A 19,726-nucleotide genomic window follows, 5' to 3' on the forward strand; every position below is an offset into this window, starting at 1 on the left:
ATGGTGGGTGATGTTCCTGGGTCCCATGGAGCAGACAGCAGGGAACCGGGGCAGCGGGAAGGGGGAGAGCAGATGGTGGGTGCTGTTCCTGGGTCCCATGGAGCAGACAGCAGGGAACCGGGGCAGCGGGAAGGGTGAGAGCAGATGGTGGGTGCTGTTCCTGGGTCCCATGGAGCAGACAGCAGGGAACCGGGGCAGCGGGAAGGGTGAGAGCAGATGGTGGGTGCTGTTCCTGGGTCCCATGGAGCAGACAGCAGGGAACCGGGGCAGCGGGAAGGGTGAGAGCAGATGGTGGGTGATGTTCCTGGGTCCCATGGAGCAGACAGCAGGGAACCGGGGCAGCGGGAAGGGTGAGAGCAGATGGTGGGTGCTGTTCCTGGGTTCAGGCCTGTCCTTGCCACCCCCTCCCTCCCTGCCAACTGGAGCACCTTGAGGACAGGGACTGGCTCTCATTTGCCTGGGTGTAGCATCAGCAAAGTAAGTGTTTTTTGAGTGAGTAAGAGAGGGAGCTTTGCAGGTTTCCCAGGCAGGGGTCCTGAGCAAATCCAGGGGAGTCGGGAAAGCCCAGGGGACACAGTGAAGGCCTGGGCTTGGACCTGGAGGGCGAGAGCTGTCACAGCCCCATCTCTGGACCTCCCCAGGAGGTGTTTGGATGTGATGGGGCAGTGCCCCTGCTCTCTGGTGCCTGCCGCCTCCCGTGCTCCCTCCTGTGTTTTCCTGACACCTGGGTCCCGAGGGCACTGGGACAAGGGTCCCAGGGGCAGGGAGGGAGTCCAGCTGTGTGCCACGTGGCCTCAGCAGGCTCTGCTTCCAGTCCCCTCCCCTGCCGCAGGTATTTAAGGTCTGAGAGGGGCCAGCTGGGAGCTGTTGAGGCCACCCTGGTGGCACCAAAGCCCTCTCAGGCAGGCAGACCCAGGGCCTCCCCGCCACACCTTGTTCATGGATTTTGTCGCTGGAGCCATCGGAGGTAACAGACAGGATGGTGGGCTGTGCAGACACTGCTGCTCCTGGGGGTAGCAGGAGGAACTGAGGTCCAGGAAGGTGCTGGGCAGCAGGGGGGGCTTTGAGGAGCCCCTCACCCCCCAGGATCTGCCAGGAGCAGAGAGCAGGTTCCTGGGAGGCTAAGGCTGGGTGAGGGGTGCTGCAGGGCCTGGGGGGCTGCACTGGCCTGGGAGGCTCAGACAGGAGGCTGAGGGCAGGCTGGGGATGGGGCTGTGGTCTAGGCATGGGGGCCGCTCGGGAGGCAGAGTCAGGGAGGCTGGGAGTCCTTGGTGTGGGGAGGGGTGATTGAGTCACTGGAAGGGAAAGAAGACCCCAGGAGAGGATCGAGAGGGTGGGGAGATGGGTAGGGAAGATGGGGCCTCGTCCTGCAGCAGGGACTGGAAGGGGCGGGCAGAGGACGGTAAGGGGCCTGGCGAGGTGGCTCCACCTGCCCTGCTGGGTGTGTGCACCTGGCTAGGCCTCCAGAACCTGCTTCTCAGGCCAGACTCTGCTGGAGAAACCGTTCTCCCTCCTGGGGAAGGGCTCCTGGTGAAAGACTGATTCAGGGAGATAACCAGGCCCTGGGACACGGGCTCAGCTCCATCCCGTGGGCTGTGGGGGCTGTTCTGAGTGGGCGCTCCTGCCCTTGCTGGTCTTGTGAAACATCAGTGGGTGGCGTCAGTACTTCTGGAAACAGCATGGGGGTTGGGAGAGCGGCCCAGCTCTGGCCCTGGGAGAAGGCACAGTACCTGCCCCATTAACAGGCTTTTTCTTTTTTTTTTCCCTTGAGATGGAGTCTTGTTCTGTCGCCTAGGCTGAAATGCACTGGCGTGATCTTGGCTCACTGCAACCTCTGCCTCCTGGGTTCAAGTGATTCTCCTGCCTCAGCCGCCCAAGTAGCTGGGATTACAGACATGCACCACAATGTCTGGCTAATTTTTGGGTTTTTAGTAGAGGCAGGGTTTTACCATGTTGGTCAGGCTGGTCTCAAACTCCTGACCTCAAGCGATCCGCCCGCCTTAGCCTCCCAAAGTGCTGGGATTACAGGCGTGAGCCACTGCGCCCGGCCTCCATTAGGAGGCTTTCTCAGTCCCAGCTAGGTGCCAGCCTGGGGCCAGCCGCTCCCTTCCTCAGGGAAGCTACTGGACTTGCCTGACGTCACACAGCTGGAAAGGGCTCCTGAGTCTGACATCTTTCCTCCGGAGCCATGAGGAGGCCTAGGTAAAGGGCTCTCACTCTGTGCCTGGCCCTGGGTCATGGGGTGTCAGCCCTCGGCCGTGTCCTTGGAGAACTCCAGTTCTGGAGGTGGCGGTGGCATACAACAGCAAGGCCATATGACAAGGGCTCTGCTCAACATGTTCCAGGCACAGAGGCAGCCCAGAGTACAGAGGCCAGAGAGGGCTCCAGAGAGGAGGTAGTGTCGTGGCAGGGCTTTGATGGATGAGTAGGAGCCTGGTGAGGTGTGTGAGGTGTATGGGAGGGTTAAGAAGGGTCGTTCTCTCCAAGCCACTTGGTCTTTTGCCTTACATTTATTCACTTCATTCTTTCATCCCACATATTTACTGAGTCCTGGGCTACAGTGAATAGGGTACAGTCCCCATGTGCCTATTGTCTTCCATTGGCCTTTACCACCTCCCCTCAGGGGAGAGAATGGTCCTCCCAGGGACCACCCTGTTTCCTCTCTGACTTCCCTGTGGCAGTGCTGGGGCTTGGATGTTGAGGCCTGGCACCCGAGGCCTCTCTGCAAGGTGTGGACTCCCGGCCCTCTCTCTTCCACACACGCTTGTGGTTCCAGGCAGTCCTGGCTCTTCACGAACCCCGGTGTGGGCTTCGGCTTCCCTCCTCCTGGCCTTTGCCCAGGCTGTGCCTCCCCCTCCTTCCACCCACGCAGCCAAAACACAGTTACCGCCTGGCTCACAGGCAAACCCTCCATGGGCTGACGGCTTGAGGGCAAGGTCTGCCTGGCTCAGAGACAGGGCCCAGCTAGGGTAGGATCAAACGTTCTCTCAGAGCATGACGCCCGTGGGGAGGCCGGGGCATGTCGGCATGTCTTTGGCCCAAGGCAGCGAGGACGAGGCAGTCCCGGGCCAGGACTCAGGGAAGGGGAACTCGCTTGCAAAGGGTAGAAGTCACTCGGAGGCTCAGTTTCCTCATCTCTAAAACGGGGGTGCCCTCAGGATTGATGAGACCTGGTGCAGACCAGAAGGGCCAAATGTGGGTCTGCCCTTGGGGGAGCCCAGTCAGCGTGCGCTCTGCTTCTGCTTCCCTGCAATGGGGTTGAACTGCTCGCCAGCCCCACTCTCCTCACCGTGGGCCTCTTCTTTCCTTGCAGGCGTCTGCGGTGTTGCTGTGGGCTACCCCCTGGACACGGTGAAGGTGCGGCAATAGCCAGCCCCCCAGCCATCCTAAGGCCCCTGCACCTGTCCATGGCCAGGAGACTTTCTAGAATGCTAAACAGAGCCACCCCTTTCCTGCTCAAATGCCTTCAATGGCTCCCCATAGCCCCTGGGACTATGTCAGTCCCACTTTCTCACCCCTGTGCCCCAGGTTTCTCGTCTAACACAAGGCTCCCTGTCCCTGCTGTGCCACCGTCCAGCATGGCTGGGACAATCAAGAGTGTGACTCTGCCCCTTCCCCAGGGCCTGCTGGCCTTGCCCTAGGCCTGGAGCCGCTCGTGCCTGAAGCCCACTTCTCCTGCAGGTCAGGATCCAGACGGAGCCAAAGTACACAGGCATCTGGCACTGCGTCCGGGATACGTATCACCGAGAGCGCGTAGGTCTGGGGCCAGGGGCTGGGTAGGGAGACAGGGAGGGGATGCTGGGCCTGCCTCCGCTGCCCAGCAGGTGATGCCAGGCTCCCCGCTGGGTCTCAGCTCTCTCACCTTCCACATGGGAATAGTTCTGCCAGTCTCATGGGTTCCTCTGAGGTCTGGAGCCAGGACATCTGGCAGCTAGAGGGGCCTCAGAAGGAGGTTCCCACCTCCAGCAGAGGGTCTAGAGGTAGCGTTCAGGTCTTTGAAAGTCGGAGGAGGGACCCATGCACTGCATTTCTGTCTCCTCCAGGCCAGGCACCCCTTGAAGGCAGTGTTGGGTGGAGTCTTTAGGGTCTAGCTCAGAGACCTGTCCGGAGCAGTACTTGGCGACATTCTCCTACGTGGACTTGGGGCTTGGTGCAGGCCAGGGGCTAGTTTGTGAAAGCAGCAGTGGCAGAACATGCTGTTACTAGTTCATTGTCAGGCCAGGCGCGGTGGCTTACGCCTGTAATCCCAGCACTTTGGGAGGCCGAAGCAGGCGGATCACCTGTGGTCAGGAGTTCGAGACAAGCCTTGCCAACATGGTGAAACCCCGTCTCTACTAAAAATACAAAAATTAGCTGGAGGTGGTGGCAGGCACCTGTAATCGCAGTGGCTCAGGAGGCTGAGGCAGGAGAATCGCTTGAACCTGGGATGCGGAGGTTGCAGTGAGTTAAGATCGTGCCACTGCACTCCAGCCTGGGCAAAAGAGCGAGAGCAAGAGTCTATCTCCAAAAAAAAAAAAAAAAAGTTCATCGTCATCAAGCAGCTGGGCTGGGTTGGGCCTGGTCCTCTGGCTCTTCAGGTCCCCCCTTGTGACCTCCATCTTACAGCAGAGGAAACTGAGGCCCTGAGGCTGTGAATGACCTTCCCGAGGTCCGACAGCGGAGTGCGGAGCAGGGCTGAGTGTGGGCTCCCTCGGGTGGCTCCTCCTCCTGGCGGGGCCCTGGCCTGACCTGGATCCTGTCTGCTAGGTGTGGGGCTTCTACCGGGGCCTCTCGCTGCCCGTGTGCACGGTGTCCCTGGTATCTTCCGTGTCTTTTGGCACCTACCGCCACTGCCTGGCGCACATCTGCCGGCTCCGGTACGGCAGCCCTGACGCCAAACCCGCCAAGGCCGACATCACGCTCTCGGGATGCGCCTCCGGCCTCGTCCGCGTGAGTAGGGGCAGCCAGGGTGGGGAAGGCCCAAGAGAGACTGCGGGGTCTGAGAGGTTATCCATCCTGGCAGGTGGGGAAACTGAGGCTTGATGAGGGCAGACACTGGAGGCCATGCATGGAGCCAGGGGCTGTGGGAGAAGAACTTGCATCCCGCCTAGGCTGGGCCTGGAACCCCTCAGCAGCACACAGATGAGGGGGTCGCTGCTGTCCTGCCCAGCACGGCCCCCTCAGGAAGGGGGCTGTGACCAAAGGGACTCTCCCTGTCACGGTCAGAAGGTCACCTAGAAGCCACCATGGGGAGCTGAATAGGCAGGACCCGGGCATTCATGGCTCCAGGCACGGATATGTCTGAACACAGTCGGCCATTGCTGGATGCGGGCATTTCTCCATCCTCAACTGTGCATGGAGCACCTGCAGTGCCCGCCTGCCCTCAGGGAGCCCTTGCTCCCGCAGGGGAGACAGACTTCCGCACTTGGTGACAGCACGGAGCCAGCTGGAGCAGCCCAGCAGCTGAAGGCCTGGCCCAGGGGTCCAGACCACCAGGCCCAGCTCTCAGCTCTGACTCTCATGAGCTGAGCAACCTTGGGCAAGCAAGGGAGACTCTTGGAGCTTCTGTCTCTCCATCTGTAAGAGGCATGATGAGAATTTAGTGAAATCATGAGGGTAAAGCCCCCAGCGCACATATGTGGAGTCCGACATGAATGAGTACCCACAAAGTGGCAGCCAGTATGTCTAGTGATTTTTTTTTTTTTTTTTTTGAGACAGAGTCTTGCTCGGTTACCCAGGCCAGTGTTTAGTGGCACCATCTCCGCTCACTACAACTTCTGCGTCCCAGGTTCAAGCAATTCTCCTGCCTCAGCCTCCTGAGTAGCTGGGACTACAGGCACGCGCCACCAAGTCTGGCTAATTTTTGTATTTTTAGTAGAGATGGGGTTTCACCCATATTGGCCAGGCTGGTCTCAAACTCCTGATCTCGTGATCCGCCTGCCTTGACCTCCCAAAGTGCTGGGATTACAGGCGTGAGCCGCTGCGCCTGGCCATGGTATTCTTTTATTGCTGATATGTTATTAAATACGTTCTTGAACCTGGGTCATGGAAATTTTCTTACACGTCCCAGGAGAAGCCTGGCAGGCTGGCCTGGGAGAGATGTGGCTGCCGAGGAAGCATGGGCTTTGGCATTGGGTGGGCGGAGCTGGCTTTGGGCCCCGTGGCCCCCCAGCCCTGGGCCAGCCTGCAGGGTCTCGGGGCCCAACCTCCTGAGGTCACCGTGAGCAACATGAGGCCGGTGGGAGGCCAGGTCCAGGCTGTGGGCAGAGCCACAGGTGGCTGACTCCTGCTTCCTTCTCTGCTCCAGGTGTTCCTGACGTCGCCCACTGAGGTGGCCAAAGTCCGCTTGCAGACGCAGACACAGGCACAGAAGCAGCAGCGGCGGCTCTCGGCCTCGGGGCCGTTGGCTGTGCCCCCCATGTGTCCTGCGCCCCCAGCCTGCCCAGAGCCCAAGTACCGCGGGCCACTGCACTGCCTGGCCACGGTAGCCCGTGAGGAGGGGCTGCGCGGCCTCTACAAGGGCAGCTCGGCCCTGCTCTTACGGGACGGCCACTCCTTTGCCACCTACTTCCTTTCCTACGCCGTCCTCTGCGAGTGGCTCAGCCCCGCTGGCCACAGCCGGCCAGGTGAGCAGGGGCTGGAACCTGGCAGGGCGGGGAGCCCAGAAGGATGAGGAGGCCCAGGTGAGGTCATGCTGCCCGCCAGTACCCGAGTGGGGGCTTGAACTTGGCCTCCTGCCTCCCAGAGTGGGCTCCTCAGTTCTCCCAACACCAAGAGTCAGGACAGACTTGCTGTGTCACAGAGTCAGTGTGTGGTCGTGGACAAGTCCCGTTCCCCTCTCCCAAGCCTGTTGCAAATGAGGACGGGCCGGAAGAGTGAGTCCAGGGCGCACTGCCCTGGGCGCCCTGATCAGGCTCCCAGTCAAGGCACTGTGGTCTCTCTGCAGATGTCCTGGGCGTGCTGGTGGCCGGGGGCTGTGCAGGAGTCCTGGCCTGGGCTGTGGCCACCCCCATGGACGTGATCAAGTCGAGACTGCAGGCAGACGGGCAGGGCCAGAGGCGCTACCGGGGTCTCCTGCACTGTATGGTGACCAGCGTGCGAGAGGAGGGACCCCGGGTCCTTTTCAAGGGGCTGGTGCTCAATTGCTGCCGCGCCTTCCCTGTCAACATGGTGGTCTTCGTCGCCTATGAGGCAGTGCTGAGGCTCACCCGGGGTCTGCTCACATAGCCGGTCCCCACGCCCAGCGGCCCACCCACCGGCAGCTGCTGGAGGGTGTAGTGGCTGGAGGAGGCAAGGGGTAGTGTGGCTGGGTTCGGGACCCCACAGGGCCGTTGCCCAGGAAAATGAGGAGCCTCCCTGCAGTGTTGTCGGCCGAGGCCTGAGCTCGCCCTGCCCAGCTACTGACCTCAGGTCGAGGGGCCCGCCAGCCATCAGCCAGGGTTGGCCTAGGGTGGCAGGAGCCAGGGAGGAGTGGGCCTCTTTGATGAGAGCGTTGAGTCGCATGGAGTCAGTTGTTCATCCCAGCTTTCCCATGGCCCTCGCCTCCCATGTCTTTGAAGCACCCCTCCAGGGAGTCAGGTATGTGCTCAGCCACCCTCTGCCCCATTCCTAGACCCTCACCCCCACCACTGTTCCTGTGTCTTCACGAGCCATCCCTTACAGGCAGGGGCTTCCCACAGGCTGGGGGCCTCGGGGCGGGGAGCATGAGCTGGGCTGGCACCACGACTGAGGGCTCCCGGCCCGGCTTCTTCCCCACAGCAGGCTGCTCAGAGGGGGTGCTGCCGGGACTGCCATGCCCACCTGACAGGGGCCCGGGGTGGCCGTCCTCGCCCGGTTAGGGAATTTGGGGTGAGGTTCCTCAGGAGCCCTCACTCTGCCTGTGGACGCTGCACCTGCCACTTAAAGACCCCAAAGACTCTGTTGGGAACTGTTGTCAATAAAATGTTTCTGAGGTTGTTCAGGGCTGTGGCTCCATGGCCGTGGGCTGACTGTTCCCTGCCCCCAGCAGCTTTGCACCTTGTGAGGCCTGCCCACCTGTCCTGGGAGGTGTGGGGCTGTGGCCCTGTCCTGCTCCCTTCCTGCCGGATGAGCCCTCAAAACCCGAGCTGCTGGTGCTCCCACTGTGCAGATGGCCACACTGAAACCCCGCCTGGCACTCTGGCGGGCTCCACTCTCTCGGCCTTCTGGGCTGTGGGGCCTAGCCTATGGTGCTGAGTCCTGCCGCAGGGGGCTGTTTAGCAGGGTACTTACTGTCCTCACCACCCTATCCCAAACCCACCCGCTTTCTGAGCGAAAGCTGGTTCCAGCCAGGCCCTCCCACCTGCCCTGAATGTGAGCTCCCCTTCCAGAGGGGGCTGCCCGTGGGAGGGCGCCGGGTGCCTTGCACAGCTCACCACAGCCACCTGACAGCTCCAAGAGGGAGGGGGCCTTGCCTGCAGTCACGCATCAGGGAGGGGTGGGTGGACTGCAGCCAGTGCTTCTGAGGCTCCAGCACCCCCCTCCTGGCATCATGTGGCTTCCAATGATGGGGGCTATCAGGGGCTAGGGCTGGCAGGTCCAGCGTGAAGCCACCGGGTCTCCACCACAGCAGCCCTCTGGCAGGGCCGGAGGCCACCTGCATTGACTATATTCACTCATGGACACTGACCTTGACTGTGTCTGTGGACTGAACGCTGTCCTGTGTTCTGCCGAACAAAATTCTTCTGCTCCCAGACTAAGGGGTGGAACCCCTCTTGTTACGCCAGTCCCCTTATGTGTGGTGCTGTGGGCACCTGACCTTATGCCCTGTGCCCTCTGCCAGGAATACCCTCCCACTGCTCTGCCTGGCTGGCTCCACACCCCAGGCGCCACCTCCTCCAGGAAGCTCTCCTTGCCTGACCACTGGGCTGCTCCCAAGCATCTCTTGCTCTGCTCCCTTGGGGACCTGGTTGGGTGTGTGGTCACTCATCTGCCTCTCCCCGGCCACAAGAGCCTGCGGGCTGCACAAGGACTCCATCTAGCTCCAGGGCTGCTGCATAGTAGGGGGTATGGGATGAATGAGTGAGTGAATGAATGAATGAATGAATAAGTCCTGCAGTAGATTCCAGGAAGTGTGTCCAGCTTAGGAGTTGCAGAGGCTGAGATGCTGTGGCCAAATGCCGGGAAAGGGCAGGCGCTAACAGGTTTCCATGGCTCATCAAACACTGACCCCGGGACCGTTTTTGTCGAGAAGACCCCACCTGTTCGGCCTTGGCAGGAGGGTTCCTGGCAGCACTCCTGGCCCAGCTCTGGCAGTGGCTGCACTCTGGGAGGTGGGGGCCTTTGGCTCTCCCTGAGCCCGTGTCACTGAGCAGCTGGCTCTGCGTGTCACTGGGGAGGGGGTTTGCAGGAAAGGCCTCTGTCCTCACTGTCTTTTTTTTTTTTGAGACGGAGTCTCGCTCTGTCGCCCAGGCTGGAGTGCAGTGGCACGATCTCGGCTTGGCTCACTGCAAGCTCCGCATCCTGTGTTCACGCCATTCTCCTGTCTCAGCCTCCCGAGTAGCTGGGACTACGGGTGCCCACCACCACACTCGGCTAATTTCTTTTTGTATTTTTAGTAGAGATGGGGTTTTACCGTGTTAGCCAGGATGGTCTCGATCTCCTGACCTCGTGATCTGCCCGCCTCAGCCTGGGATTACAGGTGTGAGCCACCGCGTCTGGCTGTCCTCACTGTCTTTACAACCTCTATGGTAATGACCAGAGAGTCCTGGGCCTCAAGGCCCAGCCAGTGTGACCCTGGGGAGGGCACATCTGCTGGTGCTGCAGGCAGGCACTGGGGGCCAGAGGCAGGCCTGTTGCTTGCCAAGTGCCGTCCTGGAGCAACGAGCTGTTCCACAGCCACCCGTGTGCTCAGCCACCCTCCTTCCTGTCCCTGCTTCCCCACCCAGTGCTGTTTTGTGTGCTTCTCAGGCACCATCTCCTTTCAGGCAGGCTCAGCTGGTCTCTCCTCCAGGCTGGGGGCCACGGGACAGAGAGACTGAGCTGGGTTGGCCCCACATCTGTCTGACAAGTGGACATTACCAGCCAGAGCAGGAGTGCTCTTCCGGCAGAGCCTTTGGCACCACGGTGGTGCAGGCACCCGGCCTCATGCCTCATCCCCAAACACCCATGGGGCCACTGCAACCTGTCCATCCTAATCCAGACACGCCCATGTCTTTCAGGGAACATTTCTCTCAGAAACCACTGGTTTTTAGCAAAACTGGGGAGGCTTGGGAGACATGTGGCTCCCCTGTGTCCTGACCAGCAGTGGCCTTGGGCAAGTCACCTGAGTATTGGACCCAGGGCACCCCTCCTAAGACCCTAAACAGGAGGCATCACTGCTTTTTACAGGGGAGGAGATGGAGGTCCTGGGAGGTTAAGTGACCTGGCCAGAGTCACACAGCCGGTGAGGGGAGAAGCTGGTTGGTGTTGGCTCACTCCTCCCTGGGGCCAGGGTCTCACCAGGGCCCCGCCAATAGATGCTGTGGCTGGGTGGACAATGACAGCAGCAGCTGTCACTGACTCCATTTGTCACCCCTCATTGCACTTGCGTCACAGGTGCAGTAGAGCGACGAGGAGTCATATTAGTTGCCCAAGGCAACAGGCTAGTGAGCTACGTGGCCTCTGTGGGTGGCTCACCCCCACTGGCCATAGCCAGCCAGGTGAGCAGGGGAGGGCAGGGGTGGGGCCCAGGCCAGCAGGAGTCGAGACCGGGAGAGGAAGCCTATTTGAGGTCATGGTGCACACGGGTACCTGAGTGGGACTCGAGCCCAGGCCTCCAGCCTCCAGGGTGGGAACCGTAGTTCCCTCATTTGTAAAATGGTCCCTCTGTATGTGTGTGGAAAGCACCAAGAGGCAGGACAGACTCGCTGTATCAGAGTCACCCTATGGCCTTGGACAAGTCATGTTCTCCTCTCCTAAGCCTCAGTTTCCCTACTTGCAAAATGAGGATGGGCCGGTAGAATGAGCCCAGGGCTCCCTTGCAGCTCGGCCTCTGCCCTGGGCCTCATGTGAATGGGGCCCGACCTGGCTCCCAGCCTGTGCTCCCCGTCACTACACAGCACCACTAAGCACCCCACGGCCAGCCCCTCCTCTGAAAAGCGAGGGCAACCTCTGCCTGCGTTCTCCGTCAGCTGCTGGAAATGAGAAATGTGGTGAGAGGGAGCCCGCACCAGGATGCTGCTAAGGGCTCCCCCAGCACAAGCCCATTCCTGGGAGCTGTGGCACAACACCATGGGGTTCCTGGGACTGTGCGCTTTCATCCCCAAATTTTGACTCCAGCAGACTCGAGGTCATCCACAGAAGGGTGAGGGGAGGGGTCTCTGCTCCCTCCTCAGACCTCCCAGACAGAGCACAATGACAAGAGCAGAAGCCAAGGAAGTTTATTTACTCTACTGGGTGACAGGAGGGCAGAGTGCTCCAGAGGAGACCCAGATACATCAACCAAGGGCTTCCCTGAGATTTGGCTTTGCTCTTCCAGGCCTGCACATGCTGCATGATGAAATGAGGCCTGCCTAGACATCTGTGAGGGCCTCGAGGGCTGCTGCCTCGACTTTCTCCCTAGCTAAGTCCACCCGTCCAGGGACACAGCCAGGGAACTGCTCTGTGCTGACTTCCACTGCAGCCAAGGGTCAAAATGAAGCATCTGCGGAGGCCAGGACTCCTTGGCATCGGACACAGTCAGGGGAAAAGCCACCCTGACTCTGCAGGACAGAGGGTCTAGGGTCATTTGGCAGGAGAACACTGGTGTGCCAAGGGAAGCGAGCATGATTTCTGGAGTGGACTACATGCATGGTCTGGAGTTCAGTAAACTGGAAAGTTTCACCCCCAAGTCTTAATTTAATCAAAATTGCTGAACTCTGTTCAATCTTCATTGTTAAAAGCAGCTTTAAAGCTGGCTGATTTCTTAGTCAAATGTATAACGAAGCTTTTACTTATGAATTTCTTTTTGGGAGGGGGCATGGGCTGAAATACATCTTGTGCTCAATAAACCTCCCCACATCAATATTTCAAAGCACTTTCTAGGTTACAATAATGACATTTCAATTCCATATACGCATACATAGAATATATATTCTTAAACAGAGTGGGTCTTAAGAGTATACTTGGAACCCTCGGAGTCCTCCACGGACAAGAACAGGGTGGCCCATGGACTTCCAGCCAAAGGCTCCACTCTGGGGCTGCTTTGGGGAGAGACTCACAGCTGGACTTCTCTATCCGACCATGCAATGTTAGCCAGCACCAATTACCCACAATGCTTTGCCCATAAGAGATAGAAATAATGGAACGCACAGGAAGAAACAGTATTGATAACATACACAGGCTTACAGAGGCCAGGCCCAGTAATTACCATGAGACAGAAGCCTACAGGTGGCGGTGCTTTGACTGGGCTGGGATTATTGATACATTACTGATACATCACTTCTTTTGTAAGCATATGTAAAACGAGTGCTACTGAAAGTCGAAGGACAGCTTCCGGGGAGTCATGAACTCTTTCACTATCTCATCCGTGACCTCCTTGCGCCGGGCCTGGTGCTCTGCGATCAAGGGCTGCAGAACCTCTATGAGTGCCTTCTTGAGCTCACCGGTGAGCATGGCTCCGCTGGTGTAATCCTGCCCGGAGGGAGACAGCCACGTGAGAGATGGCTCCACATGTCCTGAGCGGCTCCTTCCTGCCTCGGGCACCAGCTCAGCCCGCACCACCCATGCAGAGCCTGGCATGTGGGTGGCACTCAGAAGTGAGATCTGTTGTTACCACAACAATAACCTATACCTTCAGCTACACTTTTCCTAAAACGGCTAGAAACCTGGCTCTGACGATAGCCATGACTTGGCCTCTCACAGTGAAAGGGCCAATGGGGAGGGCAGTCCCCACCCCTACCGATGCTAGGGGCCATTCCCCCAGGCACTAAACAACAACAATTCCTGGCAGCCGTATGGCTTCTGTAAAATCTTGCTAATTTTTTTTTTTTTTGAGACGGAGTCTCACTCTGTTGCCAGGTTGGAGTGCAGTGGCATGATCTTGGCTCACTGCAACCTCCACCTCCCAGGTTCAAGTGATTCTCCTGCCTCAGCCTCCTGAGTAGCTGGGATTACAGGTGCCTGCCACCACGCCTGGCTAATTTTTGTATTTTTAGTAGAGATGGGATTTCACCATATTGGCCAGGCTGGTCTCGATCTCCTGACCTCGTGATCCACCCCGCCCCCCCCACCCGCCTCGGCCTCCCAAAGTGCTAGGATTACAGGCGTGAGCCACTGCGCCCAGCCAAATCTTGCTAATTTTTTCTTTTTCTGATTGTACTGCATGCTCATTAAGCAAATTTAATAAAGTACCCAAACCACAAAGCAGCAGCAAAGAAAAATCACCTACAAATTGCCCGCCTAAAAAATGCCCAGAGGTGGGGTCTGCCGCTAACATTTGGTAAATTTTCTTCACATTTCTTTCCCTGTGCATTTCATTTAAACACAGTTAACTCCTCCCTGAGTTTTCATTTGGTATCCTTTTTTCACTATCATAGGCATATTTTCCTGTGACACTAAAACTTTTTTTTTTTTTTTTTTAAAGAAATGAGGGTCTTGGCTGGACGCGGTGGTCACACCTGTAATCCAAGCACTTTGGGAGGCCGAGGCGGGTGGATCACGAGGTCGGGAGATCGAGACCATCTTGACTAAGACGGTGAAACCCTGTCTCTACTAAAAATACAAAAAAATTAGCCGGGCATGGTGGCGGGTGCCTGTAGTCCCAGCTACTCGGGAGGCTGAGGCAGGAGAATGGCGTGAATCCGGGAGGCAGAGCTTGCAGTGAGCCGAGATCGCGCCACTGCACTCCAGCCTGGGTGACAGAGCAAGACTCTGTCTCAAAAAAAAAAAAAAAAAAAAAAAAGAAATGAGGGTCTTGCTATGTCGCCCAGGCTGGATTTGAACTCCTGGGCTCAAGGGATCCTCCTGTCTCAGCTTCCCAAGTAGCAGGGGCTACAGATGTGTGCCACCATGCCCTGCATATGAACACTTAAAATAGTTCATGCCTGCATAATAATCCACCTTGTAACAATTCTAATTTAACATTTCCTCTGTTGTACTGAGTCTGTGTTGAACTTTTTGCTATTATCATTTTTAACATCTTTGTGTGGAAAGCTTTCTCTTACTCAGGATTATTTCCTTGGAAAAAATCTAAGAATGAGAAAACCTGAGGAGAAGCTCTGAACATTTTTGGGCTCTTTGTACCCAGTACCAAACTGCTTCCTGAGGCCGTGCTGATAAACACTCTGCTCACTTGAGTGTGCCTTGAAGCGTCTGCTTCATAATCACTGAAAATAGTCAATGGCAACACAAAAGCCCCTACTAATTCTATACTCAACTGTCTTAGCTTTGATCACGTTAACTTATATTTCTCTGATGACTAATAAAGCAAGACTGTTTTGTGTGGCTCCTAAATGAATAGCGATTTGTATCTGCTCTTTCGTGATTTGTTCATGAGGCTTCTGAGCCCAGGTCTAAAAACCATGACGGCGACTCTACTCAGTTTTCACCTTGTTTCAGTTGAGCACCTCCGACCAAGCCTTCATGCCCGGCTGTTGGAGCCTTCCAGGCCCCATGGGCAGGAGTGGGTGGCTGGAGGCGGCTGTGGGCCCTTGGGGTTCCCTGCTCACCTTCCTGATCTGCTCGAGCTTGTCGTCGTCCTCGAGGAAGAAGGTCAGGTACATGAAAGACACGTCCACATCACAGTTGCCCCCAAACTGCCTGTGCTCCTCGATGGTGTCTCTCCCTCCAGAAAACGCATGCTTATTGACCTGCACCAGAAGAGGACACAGACATGCTCCTCAGTCCTGCTCATCCTGTGCCTGGACACTGGCTAGAAGCCCAAGTGTGGAAGTCAGAGGTGTGAGTGCTGTCAGATTCTGGACCAGGGAAAGGCCAAGGCGCACAGCCGGTGGGGGGCGCACAGCCGGTGGGGGACCCACTGCTGTTCTTCCTGTGAGGCCTGGGTGTGAGTTACCTTGGGGCTCACTGCAGGAGAGGTGGGGGCAGATGAGCTTTGAACCCCCCATCCTCGGAGATACAGGAGAATAGAGTTGGGAAAGCCAAGGCACTGATTGAACTGAAACCTGGGACAGACAAGTTCCTCAGGTGACAACCTTCAGAAAAAGGATGGGTAAGGCCAGACATGGTAGCTTGTGCCAGTAATCTCAGCATTTTGGGAGGCTGAAGGGGGAGGATCGATTGAGGCCAGGAGGTCAAGACCAGTCTGGGTAACTTAGTGAGCCCTCCTCTCTGCCAAAAAAAAAAAAAAAAAAAGGAATTAGCTGGTGTGGTGACGTGCGCCTGTAGTCCTAGCGACTCGGGAGGCTGAGGTGGAAGGATCGCTCAGACTCAGGAGTTTGAGGTTGTAGTGGACTGTGATTGCATCACTGCACGCCAGCCTCGGCGACAGAGCAAGACCTTGTTTCTAAAATAATAAAAACTAAAAAAAAAAATAAATAAAAGAAAAAGGATGAGTAAGTCATCCTCAGAGTAAGGGAGATGGCAGGAAGGGCAGCCTCTCTTAGGGATAGGTACTGCAGTGTTAACGGGGACAGGAAAGCAGTGGCCAGCCCCACACAGAAAGCATAACAAGAAGGCACAGGGTAAGGCAGTAAGGGAGGGCAAACCCATGAGAAGTGCGCAGGGAGAGGGGCCTGCAGGCAGGTCTTCACTTACAAACAGGCAACACTGTCAGAGCTGAAAAACTCAGAAACACAATGACTTTTAGGAATTGTTAAAGATAATCACGGGGTAATTAAGGCTAATAAAAGCCAGAACAAATAGGCGAAACTCCTTCAACATTCTTTCAGTGAGCATCTGAGAAAATGTCACCCTAATTTTTTTTTTTTAGATAGGATCTCTAGTCTGTTGCCCAGGCTGGAGTGCAGTGGTGTGATCATGGCTCGCTGCAGCCTTGACCTCCTGGTCTCAGGTTACCTTCCTGCCTCAGCCTCCTGAGTAGCTAGGAGTATAGGTGTGTGCCACCAGCCTGGCTAATTTTTTGGTATTTTTTGTAGAGACCAGGTTTTGTCGTGTAGCCCAGTCTGGTCTTGAACTCCTGGGCTCAAGTGATCTGCCTGCCTTGGCCTCCCGAAGTGCTGGGATTACAGGTGTGAGTCACTGTGCTCGGCCCCTTAACTTTTTTTTTTGCCACCATGCCCGGCTAATTTTGTATTTTTAGTAGAGACAGGGTTTCACCATGTTGGCCAGGCTGGTCTTGAACTCCCAACCTTAGGTGATTCGCCTGCCTTGGCCTCCCAAAGTGCTGGAACTGCAGGCATGAGCCACTGTGCCCAGTCTTAACTTTTTTTTAATGGGAAAAAAAGTGGGCAGAGTCAATAAATTCTAAGTTGTTATGTTTAGTAAGTTTCCTTAAAAGAATTCCAGAGCAGCCGGGTGCAGTGGCTCACATCTGTAATCCCAGCACTTTGGGGGGCCGAGGCAGGCAGATCACCGGAGGTAAGGAGTTTGAGACCAGCCTGACCAACATGAAGAAACCCCGTCTCTACTGAAAATACAAAATTAGCTGGGCGTGGTGTCATGTGCCTGTAATCCCAGGTATTTGGGAGCTTGAGGCAGGAGAATCGCTTGAACCCGGGAGGCGGAGGTTGCGGTGAGCCGAGATTGTGCCATTGCACTCCAGCCTGGGCAACAAGAGTGAAACTCCATCACTCACACACACACACACACACACACACACACACACACACACACACACAGAGAATTCTAGAGCAGAGTCCTAACTAGATAAGTTGGGATCGTGCAAAAGGAGCAGATGAGTGTTGGGGCAAAGGCGCCCGTCTCCATTTTGGCAGGGCATTGCTGAGAGGCTGGGCAGGGAAAGCAGCAGTCACGCGAGAGGCTCAGGCAAGGCCCATGCGAGGGGCTGGTGCAGTGGCTCACGCCTGTAATCCCAGCACTTTGGGAGGCCAAGGCGGGCGGATTACGAGGTCAGCAGATCAAGACCATCCTGGCTGACACGGTGAAACCCCGTCTCTACTAAAATACAAAAAATTAGCTGGGTGTGGTGGCGGGCGCCTGTAGGCCCAGCTACTCCGGAGCCTGAGGTAGGAGAATGGCGTGAACCTGGGAGGCAGAGCTTGCAGTGAGCCGAGATTGCACCACTGCACTCCACCCTGGGCGACAGAGTGAGACTCCGTCTCAAAAAAAAAAAAAAAAAAAAAAAGGAAAAAAAAAGTTATAGAACAAAAAGCTATGGAAAATATCAATAAACAGGAGGAAGAAAAAAACCACCTAGTAGTGGTGTCTCCTAGCATCTAAGTGCCTGATGGAGTCACTGCTATGTGGTGGCCATAGCCCTCCCTGCTGGGCCTTGGGGAAGAAGCTTCAGTGTCAGGAAGAAAGTCTGAGAACACAGGTCCTGGGTTCCAGGGGCAGTTTGAAGAGGATATTGAAAGGCCAGTTCCCAGACCTTTATCTGAGAGGAGAACAAGGAAACTGGTGTCTGCTGCATGTTTTTCAAGATGTGCTGGCGTCACCACCACCTGCACACTCCCCCTCCCCAGGCTTTTCCCACGGTAGGCACACAGCAGATGTGCCATCCGTGGAGGCTGTTAGGGTTGTGACATGCATTTTATCCCCAACAACCCAATGACCTCTGTAGTGCTGTCTCTATCTTACAGGTGAAGGAAATCAGGCCCAGAGTGTCAGGAACCTGCCATATGTGACAGGGATTGGCAGGACCAGGCTGGCTCCTGGGACACCAGGCTTCTGGGTGGAGCTCGAGAACTGAGGGGCTCAGTTCTGCCTCCTTGACGTGATCGGTCCTCAGTGATGCAGGAACCAGCCTACCAGGCCTGACTTACAGGAAAATAGATGGAGGGCTGACTTGGGGGTGGGTATGGAGCACTGCTGCCAGCAACTAAGATGATGGAAGTGGGTGACCAGTGCGACTCTGTGTGACAGGAAATGATGCTGAATGGACACAGCCGGCTAGGGTGGTAGTTGGGATAAAGTTAGATAACACAGGCTTACTGTGTGCAGGTGGCAGGTACTCACTCAGCAAAGCCACCTGAGTCGTCAGCACTGTGCTACTATTTTTATTTTTTTAATTTGAGAGATGGGCCTCACTGTGCCACCCCAGCTGGGGTGCAGTGGCTATTCACAGGCACAATAGTAGCTCACTGCAGCCTTGAATCCCTGGGCTCAAGCCATCCTCCTGAGTAGCTGGGACTACAGGCACGTGCCACTGCCCTGCCTGAACCTGTTATTTTTAGGAGGCTGGAGCAGATGTGCCCCCTCTTTTCTAGTGTGGAGATTCTGATTTTGGAGCTGAAGTCGGGCACGGGGATTTAGAGTGAGGGCCTGGGCGGGCCCTGTTCTGCCCCACAAGAAGCCTGCAGGCCCAGTGACCATCTGTAGGCCTCTGTTTTTCCTGACCTCATGCTAACTGCTCACCTCGAGGGCTCTACTGGTACCTAAGTGAATGATAAATGTCCCAGATCCATAAACAAGTTTTTCTTTTCTTTTCTTTTCTTTTTTTTGAGCTGGAGTCTCACTCTGTTGCCCAGGCTGGAGAACAGTGGTGCGATCTCGGCTCACTGCAACCTCTGTCTTCCAGGGTCAAACAATTCTCCTGCCTCAGCCTCCCAAGTAGCTGGGATTATAGGTGCCTGCCACCAAGCCTGGTTAATTTTTGTATTTTTAGTAGAGACAAGGGTTTCACCATGTTGGCCAGGCTGGTCTCGAACTCCTGACCTCAGGTGATCCACCTGCCTCGGCCTCTCAAAGTGCTGGAATTATAGGTGTGAGCTATCGCACCTGGCCATAAACAACTTTTTCCAAACAACTTTTCAGAAGCAAAATAAAACAGTGGACTTTTCCAATGGCGCTTCCCTCCCCACTTTGCACCCTGTGCTCCGGATGTTTTGGCCAGAAGTGAAAGGGAAAGAAAAGTCTTCAATTATACCAGCTTCCAACTGAGTGGGGAGAGTTGGTGGAGGGCATGTCTTAGGAAGTTTTGATATGAAAGGCTTCCCCATTGTCAACCAGAACCTGCTTGGGACTTTCCAGAACGGTCAGGGGCAGTGACTCAGAGGGCATGCGACATGCCTCAAATACAGTTCCCAGCATTCCCACTGCAATCTTCTAGCCTGCAAACACACACCTGATTCCAAAGAAAATGTCAACTGCTTTGTGTAACAGTGAGGCAATTATATATATACACTGGCTGTTGAGGAACGAGGCAACAGAACTGGGGCCATGCAAAATAAGGAAGCTCAAACTAACTTCTCCTTTTAGTTTCTCTAGTGATTTGTCAAATGTTTGCTGAATGCCTGCTGCATGCATCCCTCCTAGGGCCAGCAGGACTGTCCCATGGACGAACATTTCTCAGTTCTGTGTCTCTCAGTGAAAACGCTCTCTGGGAGAAAACCAGCTCATAACCCTTGCTTGGTAATGGCTGCTCAGGGCCAGGAGAGCAGTGCTGCTGATTCCTGGTGGTGGAAACTTGGTCAAGTGGCTGGGCTTCTCTAAGCCTCATCATCTCATCTTTAAAGGGAATAGCACCACCACCTCCCAGTGAGAATGAAACATGAGAAAACATAAATAAGGCACCGGGTCCAGCCCCTGGAACACAGCTGATGATGAGAAATATACACAAATCTTTTCCATTATTTAATAACATCCACACTAATTATAACTTTAAGGAAATTGCCATGACTTTGCCTGCAGAACAGTGCTGGTAAGAAAAGCAGAAAAGGAAAAAAAG

At 56.0% G+C, this 19,726-nt stretch overlaps 2 protein-coding genes across 12 annotated transcripts in view; one reads left to right on the top strand and one right to left on the bottom strand.

The window, feature by feature from the left end:
- Positions 1-851: 851 nt before the first annotated feature.
- Positions 852-7,939, top strand: SLC25A47 (solute carrier family 25 member 47). 3 transcript variants are annotated; one of them, XM_001159368.8, is made up of 6 exons: positions 852-967; positions 3,314-3,357; positions 3,682-3,753; positions 4,747-4,929; positions 6,287-6,605; positions 6,926-7,939. In XM_001159368.8, exons 1-6 carry the CDS (start codon positions 940-942, stop codon positions 7,204-7,206), a joined length of 927 nt encoding a protein of 308 aa, XP_001159368.1. In that variant the 5' UTR covers positions 852-939; the 3' UTR covers positions 7,207-7,939. The 3 variants fall into 3 exon arrangements, with proteins under 3 accessions (XP_001159368.1, XP_024204676.1, XP_009426748.1); XM_024348908.3 differs by having other exon boundaries at positions 864-967; positions 3,621-3,753; XM_009428473.5 differs by lacking the exon at positions 852-967 and adding an exon at positions 2,953-3,103.
- Positions 7,940-11,343: 3,404 nt separating this feature from the next.
- Positions 11,344-19,726, bottom strand: part of WARS1 (tryptophanyl-tRNA synthetase 1) — a 41,437-nt gene continuing 33,054 nt past the window's right edge. For 8 of the 9 annotated variants that reach the window (XM_009428386.5, XM_009428388.5, XM_016925769.4 and 5 more), the window contains 2 exons: positions 14,625-14,765; positions 11,344-12,588 (listed from right to left, as the gene is read on the bottom strand). In XM_009428386.5, coding sequence (XP_009426661.2) covers positions 12,427-12,588; positions 14,625-14,765 — 303 coding nt within the window. In that variant the 3' untranslated portion in view covers positions 11,344-12,426. 9 annotated transcript variants of the gene reach the window in all.

This window comes from Pan troglodytes, chromosome 15 (assembly GCF_028858775.2).
Source record: "Pan troglodytes isolate AG18354 chromosome 15, NHGRI_mPanTro3-v2.0_pri, whole genome shotgun sequence".
Lineage (NCBI taxonomy): Eukaryota > Metazoa > Chordata > Mammalia > Primates > Hominidae > Pan > Pan troglodytes.

Coding starts and splice junctions, on each gene's coding strand:
- SLC25A47 (XM_009428473.5), top strand. CDS start 2,995: ATGACGCCCGTGGGGAGGCCGGGGCATGTCGGCATGTCTTTGGCCCAA. Junction 3,104..3,313: donor GGGGAACTCGCTTGCAAAGG/GTAGAAGTCACT, acceptor CTTTCCTTGCAG/GCGTCTGCGGTGTTGCTGTG. Junction 3,358..3,681: donor ACCCCCTGGACACGGTGAAG/GTGCGGCAATAG, acceptor CTTCTCCTGCAG/GTCAGGATCCAGACGGAGCC.